Source organism: Canis aureus, chromosome 5 (assembly GCF_053574225.1).
Source record: "Canis aureus isolate CA01 chromosome 5, VMU_Caureus_v.1.0, whole genome shotgun sequence".
NCBI classification, from domain to species: Eukaryota; Metazoa; Chordata; class Mammalia; order Carnivora; family Canidae; genus Canis; species Canis aureus.
In genome coordinates, this window is record NC_135615.1 from 70,562,646 (window position 1) to 70,589,828 (window position 27,183).

The 27,183-nt window shown below is 49.5% G+C and overlaps 2 protein-coding genes across 2 annotated transcripts in view; both read left to right on the plus strand.

The window, feature by feature from the left end:
- The window catches only part of SNRNP40 (small nuclear ribonucleoprotein U5 subunit 40), a 40,208-nt gene extending 36,205 nt beyond the window's left edge, over window positions 1-4,003 (plus strand). Inside the window, exons 9-10 of the mRNA XM_077898768.1 lie at window positions 2,645-2,748; window positions 3,487-4,003. Of these exons, the coding sequence (XP_077754894.1) occupies window positions 2,645-2,748; window positions 3,487-3,536 (154 nt within the window). The 3' untranslated portion in view covers window positions 3,537-4,003. The remainder of the gene's footprint in view (window positions 1-2,644; window positions 2,749-3,486) is intronic.
- Window positions 4,004-16,885: 12,882 nt separating this feature from the next.
- NKAIN1 (sodium/potassium transporting ATPase interacting 1) overlaps window positions 16,886-27,183 on the plus strand; it is a 40,561-nt gene continuing 30,263 nt past the window's right edge. Inside the window, exon 1 of the mRNA XM_077898777.1 lies at window positions 16,886-17,029. Within this exon, the coding sequence (XP_077754903.1) occupies window positions 16,976-17,029 (54 nt within the window). The 5' untranslated portion in view covers window positions 16,886-16,975. The remainder of the gene's footprint in view (window positions 17,030-27,183) is intronic.

Sequence of the window (27,183 nt, forward strand, 5' to 3'; positions counted from 1 at the left end):
ACAGGCCCACAGGCTAAGGTGCATTTGACAGGGGAAGAACCATTCTAAGTGTTTTTACATAATTTTCAGCAGAGATATCTTTTTTATGTAGTTAAGCTTTGAAATGATACTTGCCTAAGCTTTTCTTCTGAGCAGTTTGTTTCTGCCATTGGCCCTTTCTGATTTTCAGTGTCCTCTTACCTCTTTCCCTCCCCACTGTCCCCTAAACCTTACATATGGACAACATGGCTCCGGTCTGGGCACAGCCTGCGTGGCTCCCTACTGGAGTTGGCCACATCTCAGGCTACCTCGCCAGTTAGCCCCAAGTGAGCAAGCAGCTCTGTTATGTAAGGAACCCGGTTCCTGCCCAATGTGGCCGTGCCAAAGCAAGGGGAGGACAAGGAACCCCTCTAAATTTAGCATCTAACTGGCAGCCATGGAGAGTGAGGCCTTCAAGTAAACCCTTGGAGATCTGGGGTTCTGCTGGCTTTTATGTGCCTGGGAAGTGTATCCTCAGAAAACTGCTTTTCAGCTTGTCCTGGATTTGGCAAGTTTCCCCCTCTCTTCTTGCAAATCACGTCCCTCCTCATGTTCAAAATCAAAACCCTTCAACAGTTCCTGTCCAGGACTATGGGAAGACTAGTCTGTCTGCCATGAGTACGTTAGTCAGCCTGTTGTCTTCATGTTCTTCTGTTGTGATGATGAATGTATCCGTCATGATAACAGCTGTTGTCCTGCATGCCAATTGCTTTGCATGTATCATCTCATTTGTCTCAACCAAGCTATGGGATCAGTGTGGTCTCCTATCATCACAACTAAGGAAAGAGGAGCTTAAAGAAGTTACTTGTCTGAGATTTCTTAGTGAGTAAATGGGTGCATGAGACTTGAGCTCAAGTCTTTCGGACTCCTGAGCTCATAGACTTTGTTACTGTACCATATCATCCTGGGCTAGGTTCATGAGGGCGTTATTTGTGCATAGCAAGAAAAAACACCTATAGGGAAAATATGAACATCAGAACCAAAGAGTCTGGAGGCAGATGGGCTTCCTGCTTTCCTTCCATCTTGCTTGGAACTTTTATTTAGTTCCTATGGAGCCTAGTCCTTGAGAGCTAAACAGTGCAAATAAGAAGCTCACATTTAGTTGTATTTTAGACCAAAAATGTAATGTCACATCAACACTAGGCATTTTTTTCTTTTTAAGATTTTATCCATTTATTCATGAGAGACACAGAAAGAAAGAGAGGCAGAGACACAGGCAGAGGAGAGGGAGAAGCAGGCTCCATGCAGGGAGCCCAACGTGGGACTCAATTCCAGGTCTCCAGGACCACGCTCCGGGCTGAAGGCGGTGCTAAACCGCTGAGCCACTGGGGCTGCCCAGCACTAGGCATTTTATAAACAAGTACTGGTGACTGTACCCTTTTAGGTGTTGACTAAACAAAACAAATATGTAAATAATGTTTATAACCTGTTTGAAAACCACCAGCCTTTTAAATTTACCAACAGATTATTTTTGCATGGTCATATGAAGATCATGTCTCTTTATTTTACTCTTCAGCCCAAAATGATCCAAGCAAGGTTAAAGGTCAAAAGAACTTCTGAGGAGTGATGGGAAATAGAAGATGTTGGAGGGTGGTAAGAGAAAGGAAAATACTGGAATATATTGAGTTTTCACCTTAGTTCTGCCACTGAGTCAGTGATGAACTGTGTCACCTTCGAAGAGTTACTGTACCTTAGTTTTCTTATCTGTAAAATGAATTTAGACTAGCTGGTCTGGTCATGGGATTCCCATGAATTCAGTGCCAGATTGAGTCAAGTATATATATTTGGGTTGTGTTATCGCACAGAATTTTCTGTCCCTTCTCTGGGCTCTGTGATTTGAATGCAAAACTGAGCAGCTCAAGTGAATCTGCAACCCTAGGCTCCCAACCTCCTATAAGATATCCTAGATGAATATCAGGCATTCTTTGAAGATTTCTGTGTGGGGACCATAGGAAAAACTATCTTTCTTCTCCATGTTCTTTCCTATTCCAAAAACTTATGTTTAAAATACCAGTAATAAAAAAAATAATAATAAAATAAAATAAAAATAAATTAATTAAATTAAATAAATTAAATAAAATAAATTAAATAAATGAATAAATTGAAATAAAATAAATAAATAAAATAAATTAAAATAAATAAAATAAAATAATAAAATAAAATAAAATAAACAAAATAAAATAAAATAAAATAAAATAAAATAAAATAAAATAAAAACCAGTAATGCGGGCAGCCCGGGTGGCTCAGCGGTTTGGCACAACCTTTGGCCCAGGGTGTGAGCCTTGGAGACCCGGGATCGAGTCCCACGTTGGGCTCCCTGCATGGAGCCTGCTTCTCCCTCTGCCTATGTTTCTGTGTCTCTCATGAATAAATAAATAAAATCTTAAAAATAAATAAAATACCAGTAATGCTTATAGTTTATTCCTGTATCTCTATTCAGTTACTCAAGGGCAGGATCCATCCCTTATTCAGAATCTATATTTCTAGTTTCTAAACATCAGAACACAGTTCAGTAAATATGGAGTAAATAAATAAATCTCTGCTTCCATTTCTCTTAAAAAGCCATGCCTCTACCCTACTCTCAGCTCTAGGAAGCTTTAGCATTGCTCCTCATGATACCTTGCAGGTTTGTGTATGTGTGGGATACCACAAGCCGGAGGATTTTGTATAAGCTGCCTGGACATGCTGGCTCCATCAATGAAGTGGCTTTCCACCCTGATGAACCAATCAGTAAGTCTGTCCTGACTTTGGGGAAAGGGAAACTGTGGGAATCTCCCTAAAGGGCCCCTGAAAATAGAAAGGCAGAGGTGGATATCTGTCATATGTGAATTTCCAGGTAGTCTTTATGGCTGTCCCTTGATTGTCTCACCATAGTTTTAAATGGTGACAGGAAGAGCATGTTCCATTTTCTTAATCTCAAAGGGAGACTGGTTAATCTGTTTCTAGTTCTCTTAAGTTTACTTGTTTCAAGTCTGTGTTTCAGTGATGTATTTGGATTTTTAAAAGATGATATTTTCTAATATTCAGCTATAAATTGCAACTTGATATTTATTGGCTAGCTAGCTAATTAAACAGTGGGCCTTGAATTTAAGAAGAAAGTATGACTTTCTCCAGGGCTAACTATAACAAGCAAAAACACATTTACAAAATGACTGGCACAGACATCGATTCTTCCCTAGAATGGCTGAGAAGGTCTTCTTTATGGGGTTTGGCTGATGTGGGACATCAGGGTTTGGACCCTGATAATGCATTTTCCATAACACAGTCCACCCTTGTGGTTTCAAGAGGACTTGGATTGAAAAGCCAGGCTACAGTTTCCTGTGAGTGGTGTTGAAGAGGAGGGGAATTTAAGCTAAATCCAATTGCTCTTTTATACCAAAATTGGCTCTTGACACAAGAGCCCTTGAGCACCAAGTCTCCTTGAGCCTTCATTAGTTCCAGTTATCTTCTTCATTCTCTTCACCTCAGTTCTCTCAGCATCCAGTGACAAGAGACTGTATATGGGGGAGATTCAGTGAAGATACGGAATGGAAGACACCCGCCCCAACGGCTGCTTGACCCCTGAGACCTCAGGCGTCATAAGTGGCATCCAGCAGTGCCCAGGCTAGCAGCCTCCCTTCAGATGAAGACCATTCCTAGGAAAAAGCAAGGAGGAGGTGGCCATGTTCCAGCAACCACTGGTACCCCTTCCACCAGGATGATTAAGACAAGCTGACAGTGGCCTCTAAAACCACCGGCCAGATTTCAGGAACTGTTTGGGATTTTTTCCTCTTTTTTTTTTAAGTAAGATTTCTTCAAAGAGACAGACACAGGTTGGTTTGTAGTTTCTTGTTTCCTAATACAAGCCAAAGACAGGGAATGTCACTGAAATTTGTTCATTGGGGATTTTTTTTTTAATTCAATAACTGGCTTGTATGATATTTTTCTTTCTGTGTTTCTCTGAGTCATTTTGTATTAAAAACCAAATAGATGCCTTTTTACAAGAGCCATGTGGATTGGATTTATTGTGTCTTTTCTTTGAAGCTTGATCGCTATAAATCTGACCTGGATATGATGTGGCTGGGGGGATGCATTCCATTTAAATTTCCAAGATACTATTTTACAGGGATGTTTAGGGGTTTTTTTTCCCCCCTTCTCATCTTTTTAGATTTACTCCCAGAGTAAATAATTCCCAGAGAATAATTATCCATAATAAATGATTTCTCTCCTGCTAGAGACATACCAGTCAAGTGGTGATCAAGTCTAAAAGAACCCAGTTTTTGTATACTTTGACATGATCTTTAATAAATAAGGTCTGTTTCTATTCTGCCTCCTGCCAAAAGCACCTTTCTGAGCAGCAGTCCCTATTAGTCAAGGTCCTTAAAATGGGCATTAGACTGGGGGCTGCCTCAGCCAGTAGGAGTGGCTAGCTGGAATGCTGCATCAAAGTCAGCTTGAGGGGGGCAGGCCCGGTGGCTCAGCGGTTTAGCGCCTGCCTTCAGCCCAGGGTGTAATCCTGGAGACCCGGGATCGAGTCCTGCAGGGAGCCTGCTTCTCCCTCTGCCTGTGTCTCTGCCTCTCTCTCTGTCTCTCATAAATAAATAAATAAATAAAATCTTAAAAAAAAAAAAAAGTCAGCTTGAGGGGATCCCTGGGTGGCTCAGCGGTTTAGCGCCTGCCTTTGGCCCAGGGCGCGATCCTGGAGTCCCAGGATGGAGCCTGCTTCTCCCCCCTCCTGTGTCTCTGCCTCTCTCTTTCTCTATGTCTATCATAAATAAGTAAATAAATAAATCTTAAAAAAAAAAAAAAAAGTCAGCTTGAAAGGAATAGGAGCAAGTTGTGTAACTGGACCATGACATCCTCTGAGACTTTTTTGTGCTTCTGCTTCCTTGTCTGTCTTTCTTAAACAGACAGGGACATTAAGAAATGCTGTTAGTTCCTCAAAACAGGTTATTATCTCTTTGGATCATTGGATGACTGCACCCAGCACACAGACTGGCACTGATGAATCCCATCTGGCATAGGAGAGGTGTGTGTCTTTCTAAACCTCCTGTTTCAACACGGAGGTCTTCACACCTGCAGCCTATTTGGAACATGTTTCATTTTATACATTTAGCTCCCAAACCCAAGTCACCTATTTACCTCAAATTGTAAGAGACAGGGCAGCCTGGGTGGCTCAGCGGTTTAGCGCTGCCTTCAGCCCAGGGTGTGATCCTGGAAACCCGGGATCAAGTCCTACGTCAGGCTCCCTGCATGGAGCCTGCTTCTCCTTCTGCCTGTGTCTCTGCCTCTCTCTCTCTCTCTCTCTCTGTCTCCAATAAATGAATAAAAAATCTTTTTAAAAAAATTGTAAGAGAGGATAGTTTTTAAGTGAGCACACACCCAAGATTCATTTAAGTCATTAATGAAGGAACCAACAGGACGGTAAAGCTGTCAAAGCAATTACTTTTAATACAGTGAATGAAATTTGAATAAAATGCACTGGAAACAGTAATTTCTTGTACCTGCCAGAGTTAAGGAAGTTGACTTAGGGAATGAGTAAGGGTGTTGCCAGGTAGACAAAGAACATGTGCATTCCAAGAAACTACAGGCACGAGCTTTAAAGTTGAGCGCCTTTCCTGAACCAAGGGAATTTCAGCTTGGTCAGAGATGGGGACAGGAAAGTTGCAGAGTTAAGCTGGAGCCAAATCCTGGAGTGTTTGTCCTTCATGTACTAGATCCTATAGGTTGAGGTTTCCTAAAATGCATTCAGCCAGTTTCCCCAGTTAGGCACATTGGGGCATGAAGATCCCATGCTCAGATAAGTTTGGGGGAAGCTGAGTTAAAGTGAAACCTGTTGGGGATCCCTGGGTGGCTCAGCGGTTTGGCGCCTGCCTTTGGCCCAGGGTGTGATCCTGGAGACCCGGGACCGAGTCCCGCATCGGGCTCCCGGCATGGAGCCTGCTTCTCCCTCTGCTTGTGTCTCTGCCTCGCTCTATGTCTATCATAAATGGATAAATAAATAAATAAATAAATAAATAAATCTTTTTAAAAAAGTGAAACCTGTTTCTTTGCTGCAGGACTGCTCAGACTTTAAAACACAAAATATAGTGGGATCTTCAAAGGGAATGGTGACTCAGATTTCAGGCATGAGCAGTAATTCTATAGAAAGTTATGCCTTTAACCAGGACAGATTTGACCTAAAGTAGTTTGCAAGCTACTCTTCATACCTCTAGCACCATCACTTACTCCCTGATCCCTCTTAAGTGCCAGGCCCCTCCACCCATCCTCATCTCTTGGCTTGGGGGAGAACAAGGCTTGAACCTTAATCCTGCACTTTCAAAGCCTACCAATCCCTTGAGAAGTTGGCTGTGATTGGGAGGAACCAAGGCCCTGGAAACTGTAAGGGCTTTCCTCTAACCTCAGCCTCTTGGCTCCTCCCAAGTGCGTTCTTCAAAGGCTGGAGAGAAGCCATTAGCAGGAAATAGCAGCACCACTTAGAATTTGAAGGGAATAGTGGCCCTAGCTTGGGGAATAAAGATTTGAGTATAAAACATCCCCAGAGGGTGCAAATTGTATTCTCACTTTGGGAGAGATAGATTGCTCCCGAATGAGTAATGGCATCTCTGGTTCTCAGTTAATTTCCCTTTATGACTTCCACAGTCTCTAGCACTTAATACCATTGGCACTTAAAGAGCCAAATCTTTTTTTCCGCTGGGTGGTTGAGTTTTGTGGGCTAAGCTCTGAGGGAGGTGGATTTGGACAAGTCAGGAATCTTACCAGAGTTGCTTCTTTAACAGCAGAACTCCAGTTATTTGTTTCTCGCTGATAGACCTGGAGTCTGCTGCTTGTTGATATCTCGGGAAACTGAAGTGTGTTGAGAGCACACACGAGTGCGTGCTGAGCAATTTGAGGTTGTAGGTAGTAGGGAAAGGCCATTAGGCCATTTGGGTTAGGAGAGAATTGCTCCTTCCAAGACACTAGGGATTGAGAGCTGTGTTCCAGGACAAACGGAGGGGCCAGACTTAACAGATAGCTCCTATTCCTGTGGGACTAAATGAAGCCAAGTCTGAGCTGTGAGTCTGCCCTCTGGTCAACTGTCTCAGGACCCCAGACCCACCCCCTCTGCATCAAGCCCTAAGCTATCCCAAACTCTTCCTTTCTTCTAGGCTTCAACTTTTTTTCCTCATTTGCCTCGGACACCCATCTTCCAGGTTTCACTTTAACCCAGCTTCCCCCAAACATCTGAGCATGGGATCTTCATGCCCCAATGTGCCTAACTGGGGAAACTATTTGGCTGAATGCACTTTAGGAAACCTCAACCTATTGCTCAAAGAATTAGGTGCTCTGAAATGTCAGTGATGCTCTTGAGAAACCCTGCGCCAGAACAGTGATTCTCCAAGTGTACTCTGGGACTTGAGAACATGCAGCACCTGAGAACAGCAGCAGCACCTGAGAACATGCTAGAAATGCACATTCCAGAGCCCCAACTGAGACCTACTGAACCAGAAATTTAGGGGGAAGGAAGTCTTCAGCAATTTGTTTTCACAAGCCCTGCAAGTGATTCTGATGCAAGCTAGCAAACCATGGCTCCAAGGACTCAGAGTCCTAATCATTCCTAGGGGAGCCACAGAGGCTTCTCCTGTTTACTCATTAATAGCTACCCCTAAGTATTTATTTAGCGTTCTTTCTGGCTCCGTGCTGTACATGCATTATCTCATTTGATTGTCACAAAAAGGGCAACAGGTTCAAAAAGAAGCAACACCCAAGATTAACTAGCTAGTAAGTAGGAAAGCCAGGATGTAAACCTAGCTGGAGCTCTTATCCCATCACCACAGTGTAGCCTCAGTAGCTTTTAACCTTGAATGCACATTAAAATCAGCTGGGGAGTCTTTAAAACTCCAGATGCTTAGATCATAGCCCAGGCCAGTTAAAGCAGAATCTCCGGAATGACCATGAACATTTTTTAAAGCTTCCTGGTGATTGCAATATGAAATCAAGGTTAAGGACATTAGCATTAGCCATGGCTACAGCAATAGCCAGAAGGGCAGCATAAAGCCAAATTGACTTCCCTTGCCACCCCTTGGCTCTCCAGGGAACTTCTGCTCCGACTCGTGGTCTGTGTGAGCTTACACTCACTTCTCCCAAGTCCGTGGCTGAGCTAAAACTTCAGATCTTAGCCAGAGAGTAGAGGTGGATCCACTGTGATCGTCTCTGCCTGACGACTTTGGGGCTTTGCTTAGAAAAAAAGACCTGTGGCTTCCCTTTGGAACCCCAGGGACAGCATCCAAAGGTGCTAGAGGAAGAAAGGGCCTTCCAGGTGCTCCTTCTGTCCAACCTCAGTTTACAGGAGAGGAAACAGAGAAAGTACTGATTTCCCAAGATCACGTGCATATTATTAAGTCGGGTCTTACTCAGGAGGGAGTTATTTAACACCTCTCTGTGACAGGTGCTGTGCTGGGTTCTAAGAATACAGAAATGACAGGGCAAAATGGTGGGGAGAAAAACAAAAGCCAGGGTCTGTCATAGTTTTCCCCTTAAGTGTCCTCAATGCCAGAGGAGAATGAACTGGGGCAGAAGGAGAGACTTGAAATTAATAACTTTGAAATTATACCTTGAATCTAAAATGTAAAACCCTCCCCCATTTCAAACAAAAATTTAAAGATTAGGGCAGCCCAGGTGGCTCAGCAGTTTGGCGCTGCCTTCAGCCCAGGGCCTGATCCTGGAGTCCTGGGATCAAGTCCCACGTAGGCTTCCTGCATGGAGCCTGCTTTTGCCTCTGCCAGTGTCTCTGTCTCTCTTTCTCTCTGTCTCTCTCATGAATAAATAAATAAAATCTTTAAAAAAAATTGAAAGATTAATATAGTGAATATATACCCCACCCAGATTCAATAATTCGGTAATCTCTATCTCTGTCACACACACATATACACAACTTTCAATGATGACTGAGAATAAGAGACATCATAATTCTTCACTCCCAATATTCCCTAATTTTTGGGACTCTCCTCAGCATATTTTCCCATAACCACAGTAACATTACCAAACCTACAAAAATTAGCAGCAATTTCATAATACCATCTAACAATCGTATTAAAATTGCTTCCATATCAAAAATGTCTTTGATGGGCAGCCCCGGTGGCTCAGTGGTTTAGCGCCGCTTTCAGCCCAGGGCATGATCCTGGAGACCCGGGATCGAGTTCCGCGTCGGGTTCCCTGCATGGAGCCTGTTTCCCCCTCTGCCTGTGTCTCTGCCTCTCTCTGTGTGTGTCTCTCATGAATGAATAAGTTGAATCTTAAAAAAAAAAAAAAATGTCTTTGATACTTATTTTTTCAATCTGGAAGCCATCAGGTTTCAGGTACCTGGCTATTCCGTCCCTCTCTAGTATCTCAACTCAGAGCAGTCCCCCCACCTTTTCCCTAGTGAAACTATTTATATGTATGTGTTTTTGCGTGCTGCTTCATAATGTAGCTGTGCTTGTTTTACATTAATAAATGTTTTAAATGACTGAGCACACCAAGTAAAATTGACACTCCAGGAAAAGGTACCACATATATCTGCTTTGTGTCATCTCATGTACTTGTTTTGGGAACAGATACAAATAAGTAACTCAATTAGAATCTAATCTGTCGGGATCCCTGGGTGGCTCAGCGGTTTGGCCCCCTGCCTTGGGCCCAGGACGTGATCCTGGAGTCCCGGGATCGAGTCCTGCATTGAGTCCCGCATCAGGCTCCCTGCACGGAGCCTGCTTCTCCCTCTGCCTCCCTCTCTCTGTGTCTCTCATAAATAAATAAAATCTTTAAAAAAAAAGAATCTTATCTGTCCTGTCAGAGGCGTACCTACAACCTAGGATGCAGTGCCTGAGGAATTAGAGGAAGTTTTACTGAGGATCAGAACGTGGGGGAGGAGAGAGAGAGCGGGGAGCGGGGAGGCACAGCCTAGGTAGTGGGAAAAACAGATCACCAAATCGGTTGTGTTCAAAAATGACACGCGGCACCGGGTAGAAACAGCATGTTGGGGGAGTGGCAGGGAGATGAAGAGGAGCCTGGGGAAGCATGGAGCCAGATTGCAAAGGGTCTTGAAAGCTAGGGTGGCAGCTCTGGGCTCCTTCTGTAGAAAGGGAGCCAGCGGGATGCCTGGGTGGCTCAGCGGTTAAGTGTCTGCCTTCAGCTCAGGGCGTGATCCTGGGGACCCGGGATCGAGTCCTGTATCGGGCTTCCTGCATGGGGCCTGCTTCTCCCTCTGCCTGTGTCTCTGCCTCTGTCTCTGTGTCTCTCATGAATAAATAAATAAAACGAAAGAAAGAAAAAGAAAGGAAGGAAGGAAGGAAGGAAGGAAGGAAGGAAGGAAGGAAGGAAGGAAGAAAGAAAGAAAGAAAGAAAGAAAGAAAGAAAGAAAGAAAGAAAGAAAGAAAGAAAAAAGAAAGGGAGCCAGCCAGCTGAGATTTCTGCCTACCTGGCACAGGAGGACGACCACACCTGAGGATGCTTGCGGTTCGGGGTACCCTCCCTGAAGACCGTTGTGAGGAACAGCTGTGGGAAGCAGGGAAGACAGATCACCGCTTCATACATCAAATGGCCACACTGGAAAAGAGACAATGCTCTTATTCTGGGAGGCCTCAAAGTGCAGAGCCGAGACGAAGTGGACTATGAGAAGGCAGGTCCGCACTCAACAGAGAAAGCCACTGAATCAGAGCTGCCCACAGACAGCTCGATAGACGGTTCCTCCCCTCTGGAGGTGTGCAAGCGGAAGCTAGGTGACCACTAGACAGGAATGTTTGTGTTGTATTCCCCAGGGAGTATATTACAAAATACCTGTAAGCAGGTCCTACCTGCAGACATTGTGTTTGACTGGGACTGGGCTGGCGTGGGGCCCTGATTCGGGCTCAGGTGGTCTGCACGTTGGGAGCCACGCTATTAGAGGACTCCCTTTCCAGCTCTACTCTTCTAGGATTGTAGATTCTTTTTGCCTCAGACTCAAAGATAGCAATTTGAGGATCCAGTGAATTGTCTGTGGTGAAAGGATGCCTGGGTGAGGGGTGGGGAGCCAGAGGGGGCTGGGAATCCTGTCAGGGTCTGGGGGACCTGCTGGAGGCATGAGGCCTGAGCTAATCCTGCCGTTTTCCTATCCCTGAGGGGCTAGGGTAGGGGGAGCCTCTGGATGAGTGCAGCCCCCAGGGTAGCATAATTAGGCCCAGCCAAGTACGGGGCTGATGGGAGAGGCCATCATGGAGAGGCCATCTCGCCATGTCCCCAGCTCAGCTGGCCTGAGGGCAGACCTTAACTGGAAGCCCATGTGGCCACCAAGAGCTAGTGGAGAAGGAGATTTGTCTTGGGTATCCACAGATGCTGTGCTAGGTGTTGTGGACCCAGACATGGAGACGACTAGACCCTGCCCTATTCAGGTACACCCTGTTCCATCCTCTTCCTTTTCTCTCAACCATTCCTTCTTATCAGAGATTTCTTTTTCTTTTCTTTTAAGATTTGCTCTAAAACTGAGATTTTGAAGCCAGTTGGTTGGAGAGGAGTGGTGTCAGTAAGGAGGCAGGAGGAAGTAAAAAGTACATGCAGAAGTTAAAGAAAAGAAGGGGTCATAGTTTCCAAAACACACCTCCCTGTTCGCTGTTCGACGCTTCTGTGTCTGCACTTCTTTTTCTGCCTGACAGCCTAAATCTGAGTCAGCACCATTTTTTCTCTAAAGTGTTCCATCACTAACCAAGCCCAAGGAGAGTTAACCATTTTCTCCACCATCCTGTCTCTGCAACTTGTAGGTGCTTTGCCACACTGCATGGCTGGTAACTACCTGCTTATCTGTTCAGCCTCCCCAACAGGCCCAAGAGTCCCAAACTCAGATGCCATCAGGGGCCAGAGAGGGAAGGCAGATGGGTGAAGCTGCTGGGTTTAAGAAGATAAGCTGTGGCGGGGGCGGGTGGGGGGGCACCCGGGTGGCTCAGTGGTTGAGCGTTTGCCTTTGGCCCAGGTAATGATCCCAGGGTCCTGGGATTGAGTCCCTCATTGGGCTCCCCTCAGGGAGTCTGTTTCTCCCTCTGCCTGTGTCTCTGCCTCTCTCTCTGTGTCTCTCATGAATAAGTAAATAAAATCTTGTAAAAATAAAAGAAATAAAAGATTCTACTGGTAAAAAAAAAAAAAAAAAGCTTGAAAAGCACAAAGAACAGAACAGGAATGTTATAAGTCAAGTGGTTCTGCTTGGGGGCAAATCTTGATTCTCCCCTGTGCCTGTTGTGTAACCCTGGGCAAGTGATCTAATCTCTCTGAGCCTCAGTTTCCTTGTCTGGAAAAAGGGGATGATGATGATTGCACCAACCTTAAAGGTTTGCTGGGAGGTTTAATGAGTTAATGTAGAGAAATCACTCAGAACAGTGCCTGGCCCAGAATGCTTAAGAGGTGTTAGCTATTGTGATACAATATAAAATATATTTGGTCTTTGTCCTCATTTCTGAAAGCTCCTAAAACTCCTGGAACTTCCTCAGTGATAAGATTGCCTTTTTTTTTTTTTTTTAAGATTTTATTTATGCATTCATGAGAAACACACAGTGAGAGGCAGAGACATAGGCAGAGGGAGAAGCAGGCTCCCTGTGAGGAGCCCAACATGGGACTTGATCCCGAGACCCCGGGATCATGCCCTGAGCCGAAGGCAGACAGACACTCAACCGCTGAACCACCCAGGCGTCCCTAGATTGCCTTTTCCTATTTGTGAGTCTCCTTGGATCACATCTGCATTTATTCTAATGAAGTGACTTAGGATGGGACCCCCATCTGAATCAGGGTATGGCTGATCACCAGACAGACCAACTGATTACAGTGGAAACTTTCAGTCACTTCCACTCATCTGTGGGAAAACCTGGGTTTAGGGGTGCCTTGCAGACTGACCTCTATAAAATCTCCTGAGCAGTGAGATCCAGAGCAGTTTCTGGGCTGGTGAACCTGCTAGGAGGGTGGTGCACCCCAACTCCACAGGGACAGAAGTGTCCAGGAACCTTCCAGATATCGCCTTATATACCCTTCACCTGGCTGTTCATTTGTATCCTTTACATGAAGCCAATGAAGTAAGTAAAGTACCTTCCTGAGTTCTGTAAGCTGTTCTCAAGCAAATTATGGAATCTGAAGAGGAGGTCATGGGGACCCCCTGACTTGGAGCTGGTTGGTCAGTAGTAGGGGTGACCGGAGACTTGCAACTGGCATCCAAAGGGCAGGCGGTCTTGTGGGACTCACCCTGAAGCTGTGGGTCTGTGCTCAGTCTGAGTAATCAGTGTCAGAATGGAAGTGAATTGTTGCACACACAGCTGGTGCTGGAGAATTGGGTTGGTGTCAGAAAATACCCCAGAAACTATCGTTAGTGAGCACGGCCCATCCTCTAACGTGGAAGGAGAAATTAATAGGCTTAACATTTCAGCTATCTTATGAGTGAACTTTCTCGGGATCTTTCAGTGTTGAGCCTCAGAGGGACTATGGTGGAAGATTCAGACCCTGTGACTTCAAGTGGTTCTGCTTGGAGGCAAATCTTGATTCTCCCCTGCCTGTTTGTTGTGTGACCCTGGGCAAGTGAGGGCAAAGGGGGAACTCCTTACCACCTCATAAATCTCAAGCCTGCAGCAGCTCCTCCTGTGCCTCTCTCCAGGCCTGACCATGACTGCCTCCTCACTCAGGAAGCGTGGGTATGCTCTGAATCATCTCTGTCCTTTATTTCTAAATCCTGCTTCGTTTGCCCCAGTCTTTCCCTACTTGAGGGGTTAGTCATCCGTCATGCCGGCTATTACAAGCCCCTCTGGACGTCATCCCCAGCTCCTAAACCTCCCGCCACGTCTTTCAAAGCTGTTTCTGGCTATTCTTACAATTAGACCACCTTCCCCCTTAGAGCCCTGGACTTTCCAGGTGGTAGAGAGGGTACAAGGTGTGCTGAAGCTTGAGACCAGGAAGGTCATTCATTCACCACATATTTGCTGACTCCTACCACGATCCAAGCCCTGTGGCATATAGGGATAGCTTATGACACAGTTGCTATTCCCATAGAGCTCACATCTATTGGAGGAAACAAGCAAAATCCGACAAGTACAGTAAATCCCTGGGAAAACTCTAATGAAGGTAGCACAGACCACTGCCAGCCCAAAGGTGGAGCACTGCCCTGGGACACAGGGTATCAAGGAAGGCCTCTGAGAGGAAGTGACTATTGAGCTGAGACTTGAAATTTGAAGTTCTCCAGGCTACAAATTTGGATGGGAGATGCACTCTAGGCAGAACAGAGTGTGCAAAGCATAGAAGAGGTCATGGTGTGGGCATGGTTTCATCCGGACAAGGCTTGGACTAAATGGAATGACCGAGGGCCAAGAGGCTAATTCTGCTGAGGTCAGACAGGCCATCCCTTGTCCCATGGGACAGACTTAAGAGTGACTCAGCCAGGCCTTGGAACAGGGTGTCCCAGGTGTGATGTGATACAGGCAAGGGCTGGTCACAGCGCCAGTGGAACCCACTGTTACTGTAAGGATTAAATGAGATAATGTGTGTCAAGCGCCCAGCTCAGAGTCAGCACTCAATACATGTGGCTATTATTGCTAATATTATTGAATCACATTGTTAAGCTGGCAGAGGCTCATCTGGAAGAGGCCCCAAAGAGGATCTGCTAGAGAACCATTACATCTGCACCGAGGCTTCGTAGGGCTAGTTCTCATTCTTTTGTGGGAAACAGACTCTTTGAAGAATCTGATGAAAGCCGTGGAGCCTCTCCCCAGAAAAAGGCACATCTGCTCACATGAAGCTTTGCATATTATTTCAGGGACTTCACAGACTCCTGGAAGCCTGTCTAGTCACAGAACCTGGTTGGACACAGCTGTTACTCGCCAAGCATGGCTGAGAAAAGTTCCCACCGTTACCTCAGCTTATTATTCCAAGTGAAAACCTCAGCACAACTCTAGGAACATCCTGTGTGTTTTAAAATACCAAGCGGCATGCCCAGGACTGACTGGTGGAGGGCGACTAGCGAAGAGACCATTTTAACAGTCCAGAGAGAAGGCGGGGCTGGCTTCTGGCTTCAGGGGCACAGTCGTGCAGGGCCCTCCCTGCGTTTGATTTCATGCTCTGCTGGGTCATCGCCCTTAGCTTTTTAACAAGAAGCCTGCGTTTTCCTTTTGCACCGGACCCCACAAATTATGCAGCCAGTCCCTGGAGAAGATCATAATAATGCATTTGAGTGCTTATCATGTGAACAGCATACAAGTGGCGGTGCTGGGACTGGAACCCAGGCTGTTTGGGTCCTGAACCATGGGTCTGAATCTGTATCATGGTGCCATCTGGGTTGGAAGGGCTAGTGAGCATGGAGAAGGCAGGAAGAACCGGCAACATTCTGTCTCTTCTGCCGGGACGCTGTTCTCCACCCCTGGGCCTCTCCTTCCCTATTGTCTTCTCAGCATTAACACCATTTCCCCCAGGAGGCCCATCTTGGTCTCCACACCTGGACTGCACCCCCTTATTGTCTTTTACTCCTTATTGTCCTGTAGAGTACTCACCAGAATCTGTCATTATGTACTTATTTGTATGTTTTCTTGTTGTCATGACCATCCCTCGCTGGGCTGTTCTCTCAGTGGCTACAGTGACTGGTTCACCCCCTTACCCTCAGCGGAGAGCCTAGCACATAGGAGGAATTTCATAGATATAAGCAGGAAGGTGCCGTTCACAGGATGGTCAGGTGGATGGGACAGAGAAGCCCGGAGGACGATGCAGGGATTCCCACCTGCGTGATGCTAACCACCAAGGTAACTAGAGGAAGTTAGGAAAGAGGCAGGGAGGATGAAATGGATTTGGCACCTGTTTGGAAGTTGGAGTACTTTTGGGGGTGTCTTGAAGAAGGCAGTCTTCTGCTTTCTGACTTCCCACTGCAGCAGAGGCGGGGGCTGGTTAGGCGCTGGCCACAGTCCTCCGTCTCTGCCCTCAGGCATCTCAGCCACATGCCTCTGGGAGCTTGTCTATTCCCTGGACTGGGAGGCTCAGAGGGTTCTGGAACAGCGCTGCAGGGCTCTTCTCTGGATCCTGGGGCCCCCAAGGGTGTGCATGCAGTAGAGGCTCAGTAAATGCCAGTAGAAGGAGAGAGGGAAGGACAAACGTATGACCAGACCCTGAGGACGGAGGACGTTGGGATGCGGAGCGGATCTGGGGACCAGGGTGCAAAGAGAGAGAGAGACAAGGCTGGAACCCCGGGGCCCCCGGGGCAGGTGGAGAGACCAGTGCTCCGGCACCCTCAGCAGGCCAGGCACAGGGCTAAGTGCTTTATTGGCACAACTGCTCTTCACCTCCTTGGCAACTCGGAAGTGGACATCATTCCCACTTTGCTAAGAAAGCTGCGGCCCAGAGAGGGGACGCGACGCCCCCAAGGTCACACAGCGCGGAGCGGCGAAGTCCGGGTCCGCCCCGGAGGCGGGGGCGGGGCGGGGGGCGGGGCCGCCAGCCCCGAGGCGGGCGCCCTTCCCGGCCCCGCCCAGGGGCTCCCGGCTCTCCGCTTCCCTGCCCCCTCCCCTCCCCTCCCCTCCCCTCCCCGCTGCTCCGCGGCCGCCCCGCCCCTCCCCCTCCTCCCTCCCCCCTCCCCCCTCCCCCCTCCCGGGCGGCGGCGGCGGCGGAGCCACGTGGTGGGGCCGGGAAGCCGCGGCCGCCGAGCGCCCGGGCGGCCGCCCCAGCTGGGCAGTGCTGCTGTGCGCCGCGCCCCTCGCTCCGCGCGCCCCGCCAGCCGCCCCGGGGCAGGAGGCGCGCCAGGCGGCCGGCCGGCCAGACAAAGGAGCGCGGCGCGGCGGGGCCGGCGCGGGCCGACGGACCATGGACTCGCAGCGCGAGCGGCCGGCGCCGAGCACCCGGCGCCCCCGGGCCCGGCCCTAGGCGCCCGGCCCCGCCGCCCGGGGCGCGGCGCGGGGAGGACGCGGAGCCCGCGCGGCGCGGAGGAGCGGCGGCCGCCGAGCGGGAGGGGCGCCGCGGAGGACGGCCGCGCGGCCCCGGAGCCATGGGCAAGTGCAGCGGGCGCTGCACGCTCGTCGCCTTCTGCTGCCTGCAGCTGGTGAGCGCGGGCGGCGGGCCGGGCCGGTGGGGCGCGGTCTCCGTGCGTGTGCCCGCCGCGAGCCCGGGGGGGGCCGGAGTCGCGGGGCGGCCGGGCGGAGCCTGCGCTGCCGGCCGGGCTGCTCTTTGTGTGCGCTCCTCGCCCGGCGCTGCCCGGCCCCCGAGTGCGTCCTGCGCGCGGCGCGAGTGGCCTGCAGGGGGACGGGGGCTCCGGGGGCCGGGGGGCCGCGGGGCCGCGGGGGTGTGTCCCGGCTGCTCGGTCCCTGCCGAGGGTTTCCTCTGCGTGACTCGGTGGCGCGGCTCTCCCTTCCTCCGGGGCTGTGCCCGCGGGTTTCTCACAAAGTCCCCGCTCCTGTGCGCGCGTCTCGGGTTTCTCCCTGGTGTGGCTCCAGACCTCGCACCATTTCTGGTGCACGTTGGGCGGCGTGTGTTGGGATCTCAGACTCCAAGACCCGTTCCCTCCTCCTTTCCGCCCTTCCCGCCCGCCTTCACCCTTCTGTCTGGGCAGGCCCGGGAACGGAGAGCCACTCTCTGGAGAGGGTCACAGGGACCTGCGGGGTCCTGGGCGACTCTGACAAACTGGGTGCTGTGCCCTCCCTGCTCCGGCTGTGGCCACTGCAGCCGGGGGCGCTCCATCCGTCATGCGTTCCAGCGGAGCGGCATGGGTGGGGACCGGCAGCCCAGCCTCCGTGCCTGGGCTGGCACGGTGAGGGGTGGGGATCCTTGGGGACCCCAGCATCTGAGAAACTGCGCAACCCCAGCTTAGGGAACCCCAGCTTAGGGAACTTGCCTCAGGGAGGCCAGTGGAGTGAATTTGGGGGACCAGTTCCGCTCTTCAATTCAAGCTCCGGCAGGTGAATTTGGGGAGCGGGTTAAGTAGAGGCCAGGGTCTCCTGCCCATCCTAGAGCTCAGGCGGGGCAGCTAGAGGGTTTTGAAGCTGTGCTGAGCGTCTAGACCAGAGATGCACGGGGACGTCGGTGGGTAGAACTCCCATCTGAGTGTGAGGCAGGGAAACCCAAGTGAGCCGCACTGATGCCTAACTCCACAGCCTGGTCTCCACGGTGCCTGCTTCCGTGCCACTCCTCCAGCACAGGTGCATACAGTAATGCAGAGTGAAGCTTTGAGTCTGGATGTGCAGATGTCCTCACTTATCTGGCTTCTCTCCTCTGGGAGACGCCAGCCCCAAACTTGCCATCCACAGACTTGCCCTCTTGGGCCATGGTAAAAACAGCCAGGCCCTGAAGATGGTAGCCCTCCCTGCCCCCAGCTGTGGGACGCAGGACAAGTGACTTCCCTTCACTGGGCCGCCTTCCTCTGCTGGTCTGTAAATTGCTCATCCTTGAGGGTTGCAGAGGGGATTAATTAAAGTCAGGTAGAATGGAAACTCCAGAAGGGCAGAGATTATCTGTTTTGTTCCGTGCTAAATCCCCAGCAGCTGGAACAGTGCCTGACACTCCATTAATATTTGTAAAATAAATTAATGAATCAGTTATTCGGCAACTCCTGCTCACAGTAGAAACACCCTTCTTCATATACTTTGAGGAATAGAAAATGCCAAGAAATGATGAAACTTCTCAGAAGATTTTTGTTTGTTAATTTTTAAAATTTAAACAAGGACTTTATTTTTACAAAGGTAATATACATATATTGGTAAAAAATGAATCAATGAATAACCAAACAGAGCAGAACGTAAAGGTGCGTTTCCTTCTGAGCCCAGTCCCACACCCCAACTAAGTACTGTTGGCAGTCTGGCACATTCTCTGCTGCTGCTGTAAACAATGGTTAGCTTTGGGGAGCATTTGCTAGGTGCTAGGTGCCCTTGTAAGCCCTTTTGTGTGTATTAACTCATTCATTCCCCATAAGAATCCTATAAAGTAACTTGCCCAAAGTTCTACAGTTAAGAGCCAGGCTTTGAAACCAGGCAGCTGGCCAGCATATTCTGTTGCCTTCTTCTTTATATTAAAAAAAAAAAAAAAAGGCAGTTCTGGCCTGGAGCAACCCCGGGTCCCTCAGGAGGTCTGTACTCCTCCCTGCCTCCCACTCACCTGCCTCCAGAGCTCTCCAGCTAAGCTAACTCCACTTAGCTTCCACTTAGAAGCTTCGACACCCTAGGGGCTCTGGAGTTAGGCAAGACCTGGGTGGGATTCTGGTTCTCCTGCATCTTGGCTGGGTGGCTTCAGGTCACTTGTGGGAGTTATGTGAGATAATTTGTGGGGAGAGGGTGCTCCAAGGAGGACGTCAAAAAAATTTTTTTTAAATTTTTATTTATTTATGATAGTCACACAGAGAGAGAGAGAGAGAGGCAGAGACACAGGCAGAGGGAGAAGCAGGCTCCATGCACCAGGAGCCCGATGTGGGATTTGATCCCGGGTCTCCAGGATCGCGCCCTGGGCCAAAGGCAGGCACTAAACCGCTGTGCCACCCAGGGATCCCCGGACGTCGAAATTGATCTGTTGCCTCTGTTGTTCTGTCTGGGTGGATTGCAGAGTGGGTCCCTGCAGATGACACTCACTCCCAGGAGCCTCTGCTGCTTGACGGCTCTGTAAGGTCCTCCTGGAGAGCTGGAATCCACCAGCCTGACATCATCCTAGAGGGAAGGGAGCCTGTTTTCTCATCCAGTGGAAAGAGGCCGAGGAGGCAAAGGCTGTTAAATTTTTCTCAGCTGAAAACTTTAGAAGAGGAACTGTCATTTTTCTCATTTGAGTGGGGTTCGATCATTACAGTAAAATAGAGTAGTTGTAAACACTCCTGTAGTTGGGATAGACTTGCTGTGGGTGAGAGAGTAGGATGAATGTGTTCTGGGGGGGCGGGTAGGAGGAACAGATGGGGGCTGTACCATCCAGGTAGACATGTGTAGGGACACGGCTCTAGAGTTTGATAGGACAGACCTGGGTTCAAGTCCTGGTTTTGTCACTTCCTAGCTGTGTGATCTTTGGCAAGTGGCTTACCCTCTCTGAGCCACAGTCTTATCATTGGTTAGAGATAATAGAAACAGTTGCCAGGGCACCTGGGTGGCTCAGTGGTTGGACATCTGCCTTTGGCTCATGTAGTGATCCCAGGGGTCCTGGGATCGAGTCCTGCATCAGGCTCCCTGTAGGGAGCCTTCTTCTCCCTCTGCCTGTGTCTCTGCCTCTCTCTCTCTCTGTCTCTCATGAATAAATAAATAAAATCTTATAAAAAAAAAAACAGTTACCAATTCTTAGGGTTGTTGTGAGGACTAAATGCATATAATGAACTTAGCTCCGTGCCAGGCACAGAGTGAGCATTCAATGAACTATAGCTTCTTATAGTTACGTTAATGATATATATCATGAGATGCTTTCCTGGAATTGTGGCTCACACATATCTAGGTACTCCCCCACCCTTGCACTCTCTTGGTGGAAAGCAGCAGGTAGTTGGGCACTGAGCTGAGAGGCAGGAGGTTTGGATTCAAGTCTAGCTCTGGCACTGACATCCTATGAACTCAGGCCAGCTTTGCCCCACTGCAAGCCTTGATTTTTTCATCTGTGAAATGGGGAGATCCACTGGTCTGTGTCTCTGGGGTCCTGCCAGTCCTGCGCATTTGGGACAGCGGGATGATGGCCGGGCTGGCCTAGAGATTTAAGGGCATCTCAGTCCTCCACCATTCTGTAGAACACCTTGGGTCCCTTCCTCACCTGAGTTTTACTTGATGTATCTTGACCTTTTTAATACTATTCACCTCCTAATTTTTATGTACTCTTTCCCCTCCCCCGTCCAAACCCTCCCCCCCTTTTTTTTCCGGGTCCACCTCCTTCCTGAAACCTTACAGGTCATCCTGTTCTTCCTGTAAGAAGATAAACTAAGAAGATTTGCCCAAGGGAATCCTCATTACTTTCTTCATCATCATCATTATCACTCCCATTTCTGGAGTCCTGTGCTAAGCACTTTATATGCATTACCTCATTTAACCAAATGAGCTTACATATGTAAAGCGTTTGGCAGAGTGCCTAGTACATGTTCTGCAATCGATAAATGTTAGCTGTCTCACTGTTTTTATCCTCATTGTTCTTCCATACCAGGAGGTGGATATTCTCACTCTCCCTTATTTCAGATGAGGAGAGTGAGGCTCGGGCAGGTGAGGAAGTTTGTCTGAGGTCTCTAAGCTAGCCAGTGATGGACTGAGGATGTGTGTGCACTCTTCTGCTTGAGCAGAGAGCCACCTGTCTGCCAGCACCAGCCTGCTGTTCATGTTTATGCAACATGTGACCTCAGACAGGCCCCTTCACCACTTCCAGCCTCGGCTTCCTCATCTGAAAATGATAATAGTCCAGTAGGATCAGCCCTTGCCTGGCACTGCGGGCCTGTGAGTGCTCAGTAATACATCACTGCCATGGCTGTTCTTGTCCCGGCTCCGGGTGACCTTGGACATGTGCATTCACTCCTCTGGGCTCTCCTTTCTTCCTCCGGCAATGAGAAAGCCTTCCTTACCTTGTGGAGTTGTTAAAAGGGGCTAGCCAAATGCCACGCACATAGTAGGTATTCAGAAAAATGATGGTTTCGTTCCCTTCCTTTCTGGAAAGCTCTTTGCTTTCTGGAAGGTGGTGGGTGAGGGGGGAAATATGTAGCTTCCTGCTGAGCTGCGAGTAATGATGTGAAACGTGGTCAACCTGATTGATGTCGTTATTAGCGGTAGTGATGGTAGAGACTGGAGGGAGATGGGCTCCTGCGGGGGGCCTGCGCTCTGAAGCAGCTATGCCTGCAAGCTGGCGGCCTCCTGGGGAGGGTCTGCTCTGCTCTGGGTGCTTCAGATCCTTAGGCCAGGCTTGGGAGTCTGAAGAACAGAGCACAAAAGTTGTCTAGGCCCCTGACCCTTTTAGCTCCTCATATCCTTTTGGACCACTGGGGTGGTCAGCTCCCTTTTGCAGATGGACAGGCTGAGGCCAAACAGCCTTCAAGACCCTTATGAGGTAAGCAGAGCCAGGTAGATGGTGAAGAGGGCCTCCAGGAAGCTTGGGGGATGGCCCAGGTTTGGCTCCTTTGTAGGGGTGGGCGGATGCGAGATCTGGGGATAAGCACCCCATAAACAGCAGCTGCTCTGAGATGTGGTGCAGGGGTTAGGAGCAGTATCTCTGGGGTCAGAGACATTGCTGCCTTGCTTTGTGACTTCCAGACAGTCCCTTCCCCTCTCTGAGCCAGAGCCTCCCTCCTGTAAAGTAGTCAGGACATCGGGCCCCTACCCCGTGGCAGTTTGGGGGATTTAGAGGTCAGAGTCATCTCCATAAACTCTTTAAGTCTTAGTTTTTTTATGTGGAAAGTTTAATGATTCAGAGGGAAATAATAACAGCAGCTCCTACTTCCTTTTGTTCGGTGTCTCCAATGAGCCAGGCACTTTGTCTGCCTTGTCCCTGATTACTGTCTCAATCATCCAGGGTCACATGTAGAGCGGGCACAGAATAAGGATTCTTTTTTTTTTTTTAATTTTTTAAAAAAGATTTTATTTATTTAATCATGAGAGACACAGAGAGAGGCAGAGACACAGGTAGAGGGAGAAGCAGGCTCCCTGCAGGGAGCCTGATGTGAGACTTGATCCCAGGACCCCGGGATCACAACCTGAGCCGGAGGCAGACACTGAACCACTGAGCTGCCCAGTTGCCCCCAGAATGAGGATTCAAACCCAGACCTCGGACTCCATGCCTCCACAGCGTGTGCCCCACTGTTCCCCCCCAGCAGGTGGGGATGCTGGACCTGGACGCATCTGGAGAAACCTAACCCTTTCCTCTGTTGCTAGGGGTTGTTACTAGGTGCCAGATTTGCTGAGCTGCTTGTCCCCGGTTCCTCCTCACCCCGATCACCGTGCTGAGTGTAAAGTTGCTATGAGGCAGGTTGAGGGAAAGTTACCCGGGGAAGAAAGTAACCTGTATTGGAGACCTGTGAGCCCTCATCACAACTCTGTGAGATAGGTGTGGCTTTTATACCCATTTACCGAGGCCTGAAGCATGAAGGGACTTGTCACCAAGGAAACAGAAGATACAGCCTGGGCCTCAGATGAGTGATCAAGGGGAAAATATTTGAAGATGCTTGTAAAATCTGGATCAAGCAGAGATGATCAGCTGTGATCATTGACATCTCTTCTCTCCTCTAGCCTCAAGAGGGTATGGGTGATGGGAGAGCAAGTTGAGACCAGAGATGTGGTTTTTGTTGTGTGTGTTTGTTTTTTTAATGTCTTTTTTTGTTTTTTTTTAAGTAATCTCTAAGCCCAGTATGGGGCTTGAACTCATGACCCTGAGACCAAGAGTTGTTGTATGCTGTACCAACTGAGCCATCCGGGAGCACTAGAAATGTGTTTATTAAAAGCTACTTCCTGGGGCGCCTGGTGGCTCAGTCGGTTGGGCTTCTGCCTTCAGCTCAAGTCATGATCCTGGGGTCCTGGGATCAAGCCCCACAGTGGGCTCCCTGCCCAGCAGGCAGCCTGCTTCTCCCTCTCCCTCTGCTGCTCCCTCTGCTTGTGGTCTCTTGCCCTCTCTCACATAAATAAATAAAACCTTTAAAAATTTTTAAAAATAAAAGTAAAGGCTAGTTCCAGGCTATAGACGATGGAGCCAGTTGTAGTCTGACAGAGCCCAGTTCCAGTGCCCTCGGCCTCTGGCCTTGACCTGGAGAGGGAGAGGGCTGGTGAATCCGAGACCCTTCTGCCAGCCAAGCACCGTGCCCCACAGTTTTAGAAGAGCTGTTATTTTTCTTTTTTAAGATTATTTATTTATTAGAGAGAGAGAGGCAGAGACACAGGCAGAGGGAGAAGCAGGCTCCCTGCAGGGAGCCCGATGTGGGACTTGATCCGGGGACTCCAGGATCATGCCCTGGGCCCAAGGCGGTGCTAAACCGCTGAACCACCCGGGCTGCTCCAGAAGAGCTGTAAACTGTGGCTGCAGGCTTGAACACGTTACCTGAACTCCTGGCCTCTGCCTCTCAAAGCTGCTGGGGAACCAGAGGCGGAGAGGTCAACAGGGAAGAGCTTGGGCTTGGGGTCAGGCTGGGGTTTGAGTTCCATCTCAACCCCTTTGTAGCTGGCTGACCTTGAGCAAGATGCTTAACCTCTCTGAGCTTCCACCTGCAGTTCTCTAAATCAGGATAATCTGCCTCAGAGAGTTCTCAGGAGTATCCTCTGAGATAAGATATACTGAGTAAAGCTCATAAAGGGTTCACACTCTTAAATGCTCCAGAAATGGGGCTCCTGGGTGGCTCAGTTAGTTGAGCATCTGCCTTCGGCTCAGGTCATGATCTCAGGGTCCTGGGATTGAGCCTTGCGTTGGGCTCCCCACTCAGCAGGCAGCCTGCTTCTCCTTCTCCCTCTGCCCTACTACGCACTTGTGCTCTCTGCTCTCTCTCTCAAATAAATAAGTAAAAGCTTAAAAAAAAAAAAAAACGAAACGAAATAGGAAGTTCTATGACTCTAAATACTGTGGTATAGGAAAGGGGACTTGTTCCCTTTTCAATCAGTAGAAGATGGAAGTGAAGTGGAAGTTCTGCCAAATTTATGTGGCCTTGGCCTTACTGTTCCTCAGTCTTCTCTTCTATCAAATGGGAATAATAATAGCACACCCTCAAGGGACTGTAGTGAGGGTGGCCTGAGATAACGCAGGGAGAGTCTGGCCCCAGAGCCCAGCGCTCCATTCAGAGAGCAGCAAAGAGGAAGGTGTGGCGCCCTGGTCCCCTCTTTAGAGGGAGGAGGTTGGACTCAGCAGCTAAGAGGACCTCTCCAGCTCTAAGTCAGCAAGGAGACCTGTCCTTTCCCAAGTAGAGACCACACCTACCACTACACCAGGCCATCCTGCTCTAGGCAGCTGAGAATCGGTCTCTGAGCAGAGACCTCCTGCCTCCAACAGTCTGCCCAAAGCTTTACAGCCAGATGTCAGGTTGTCGGTGCTCACATGACCTCTTCTTTCCTCTGTCTTCTGTTTGAATGAGTGTCGGTACTGTCCCCATCCCCAATGCCCACTTGGCATATTTGGTTGTAAACTCAAGTCTCAGACCACAGCAGGAGGCTCTGACCCATCAGTAACCCTGGGCCACTGCAGGTCAGCTCCCTGAACTCATGAAAGATTAAAACCTGTTGGATCAGAGAGTAAGATTTGCCACTAGCTGACCCTACCCAGAGTAGTATTCAGCACATATTTATAAAGCACCCACAAAGTGCCAGGCACAATTCTAGGTGCTAAGTCACCCTAGGGCCCAAACTATGCCCTCAATTGCAAGTCAGAATCCTGGGGTTCTGGACTGGAACTCACTTGCTGTGCAACTTTGAACTGGCTCTGCCCTTCTCTGGGCCTCATTATTTCCAGTCCATGAAACTGGGGACTAGAGAGGAGATTGTTGAACTCCATCAGTGGTTTTCAGGTTATCTACAGAGGCTCTGCAGTGGCCAGACTGACAGTCAGTGGTGAGTTCCCTGTCAGAGGCAGTGATTAAGAATTTATACGTGAGTTGGATGACCACTTGGATGTATAATGGATCTGAGGATGATTCAGGTCTCTTGGAGCCACCTAGATGCTGGTTCTAGGTCCTGAGAGAACAGTGGCAAAAGCACAAAGTGGTATCTACTCTGAATAATGGAAATTGAGCATTTTTGTGTTCCCCCATGTCCCTTTGCCTTAAGCATGCTCCTCCCCATCCCAACCACAGATCCTGGCTGAGCTCCTGGCACGGGAAGTGGGGGAAATGGGAGTCTGTAGGCTCTTTAATCCCATGTGTACTCTGGCTACCCCTTGCCCTAGGAGGGGAGGCAGCCCTGGGATTTTCAGGGTAGTGATGGCTCCTAAGCCTCTTTTTTTTTGGAGGGGGGGAGGTTCTGCAGCCCCAGCCCGAATCAGAGATGTGGGTTTTCAATTACACAATTAAATGCACAATTAGGCATAATTACCAGTGCTCAGAGCCCGAGACTGCTCATAATAGGCGTGTAATCTACTGCAGCCTCTGTTTATACTACTCAGCGCGCTCCCTAATGATGCCAGGATGCCTTCACACTGCACCGTTGCCATGGAAACAAGCCCGCCACCACCATGCAGGGCTGACAAATGGTGTTCCAGTCCCGGGCCCCTGGATTGTTTCTGAGACCTCTGCAGCCAGCCCCGGAGTAAAGGGGGCGGTGGGCCGGGCCAAGAAGGCGGGTCCCCCTCCCTGCCCTCTGACACACCCCGCTGGTTTGAGCCAGCAGGGAAGACAGGAGATGGGAGCTTCAGCCTCCCCCCTCCCCAGAGTCCCTCAAGTCCAAGCAAGGTGGCCCAGGTGCTGGGGAGGGTCTTGTGGTTATCATTCAAGCTCAGGTGTGCACAGGGGGCCCTGAATACAGCTAGCTCCCACGTGGGCCTGGCTCTGCCGTGCGCTGACTCTGTGACCTTGGACAAGTCCTTGCCCCTCTCTGGGGCTGCTTCCCCATATGTGAAACGGACTGCAGGGCCTCTGCATGTGCGTAGTCTAGTAGATTTATTGAGCACTTCCACCACACTGCCTACTGCTGTAACTGCTTCACCTGTAGGAGCCCATCCCTTGCTCCACCCTGGTGTAGTAGATTTATCATCCCCGTTTCACAGAAGCAGATCTGAGGCCGTGAGCACTTAACGTCAGGCAGCGGCAGAGCTGGGATTCAGATCCAGGCCGTCAGACTCCAAGCCCCCACTCTTCGCCTCTACTATAGGGTGGGCCCCCCCCCCCCCCCCGTCACCCTCGCCACAGCCCCAGAGGTGGCCCCTTGTCATCCCCATTACCTGGATGAAGGCTCTGGGCCTCACAGAACGGAATTCACTTGCCCATAGTCACACAGCAAAGCAGTGGCAGAGCCGGTTCCGCCAATTGCCACAAGTCAGGATTCCTAGCTTTGGCTTCTTAGGGAAGTCATGAAGGAGTAAAAAAAGATTTCTTTCCACTAGCATAGGATCCCCAGTATCCCCACCTGGCCCCAGCTGCCGAGGAGGCATGGAGTCCTGGGGTCCCTCAGACCCAGCACTTGGCTTTGACCTTGAAAGAGGTCTTGGCCTAATTCTATCTCCATCAGCCCACTCCCACCTGGGTCACTGGAAACAGAGCCTGTTTTTGTTTTTGTTTTTTTAAAGATTTTATTTATTTATTCATGAGAGAGAGAGAGAGAGAGAGGCAGAGACACAGGCAGAGGGAGGAACAGGCTCCATGCAGGAAGCCCG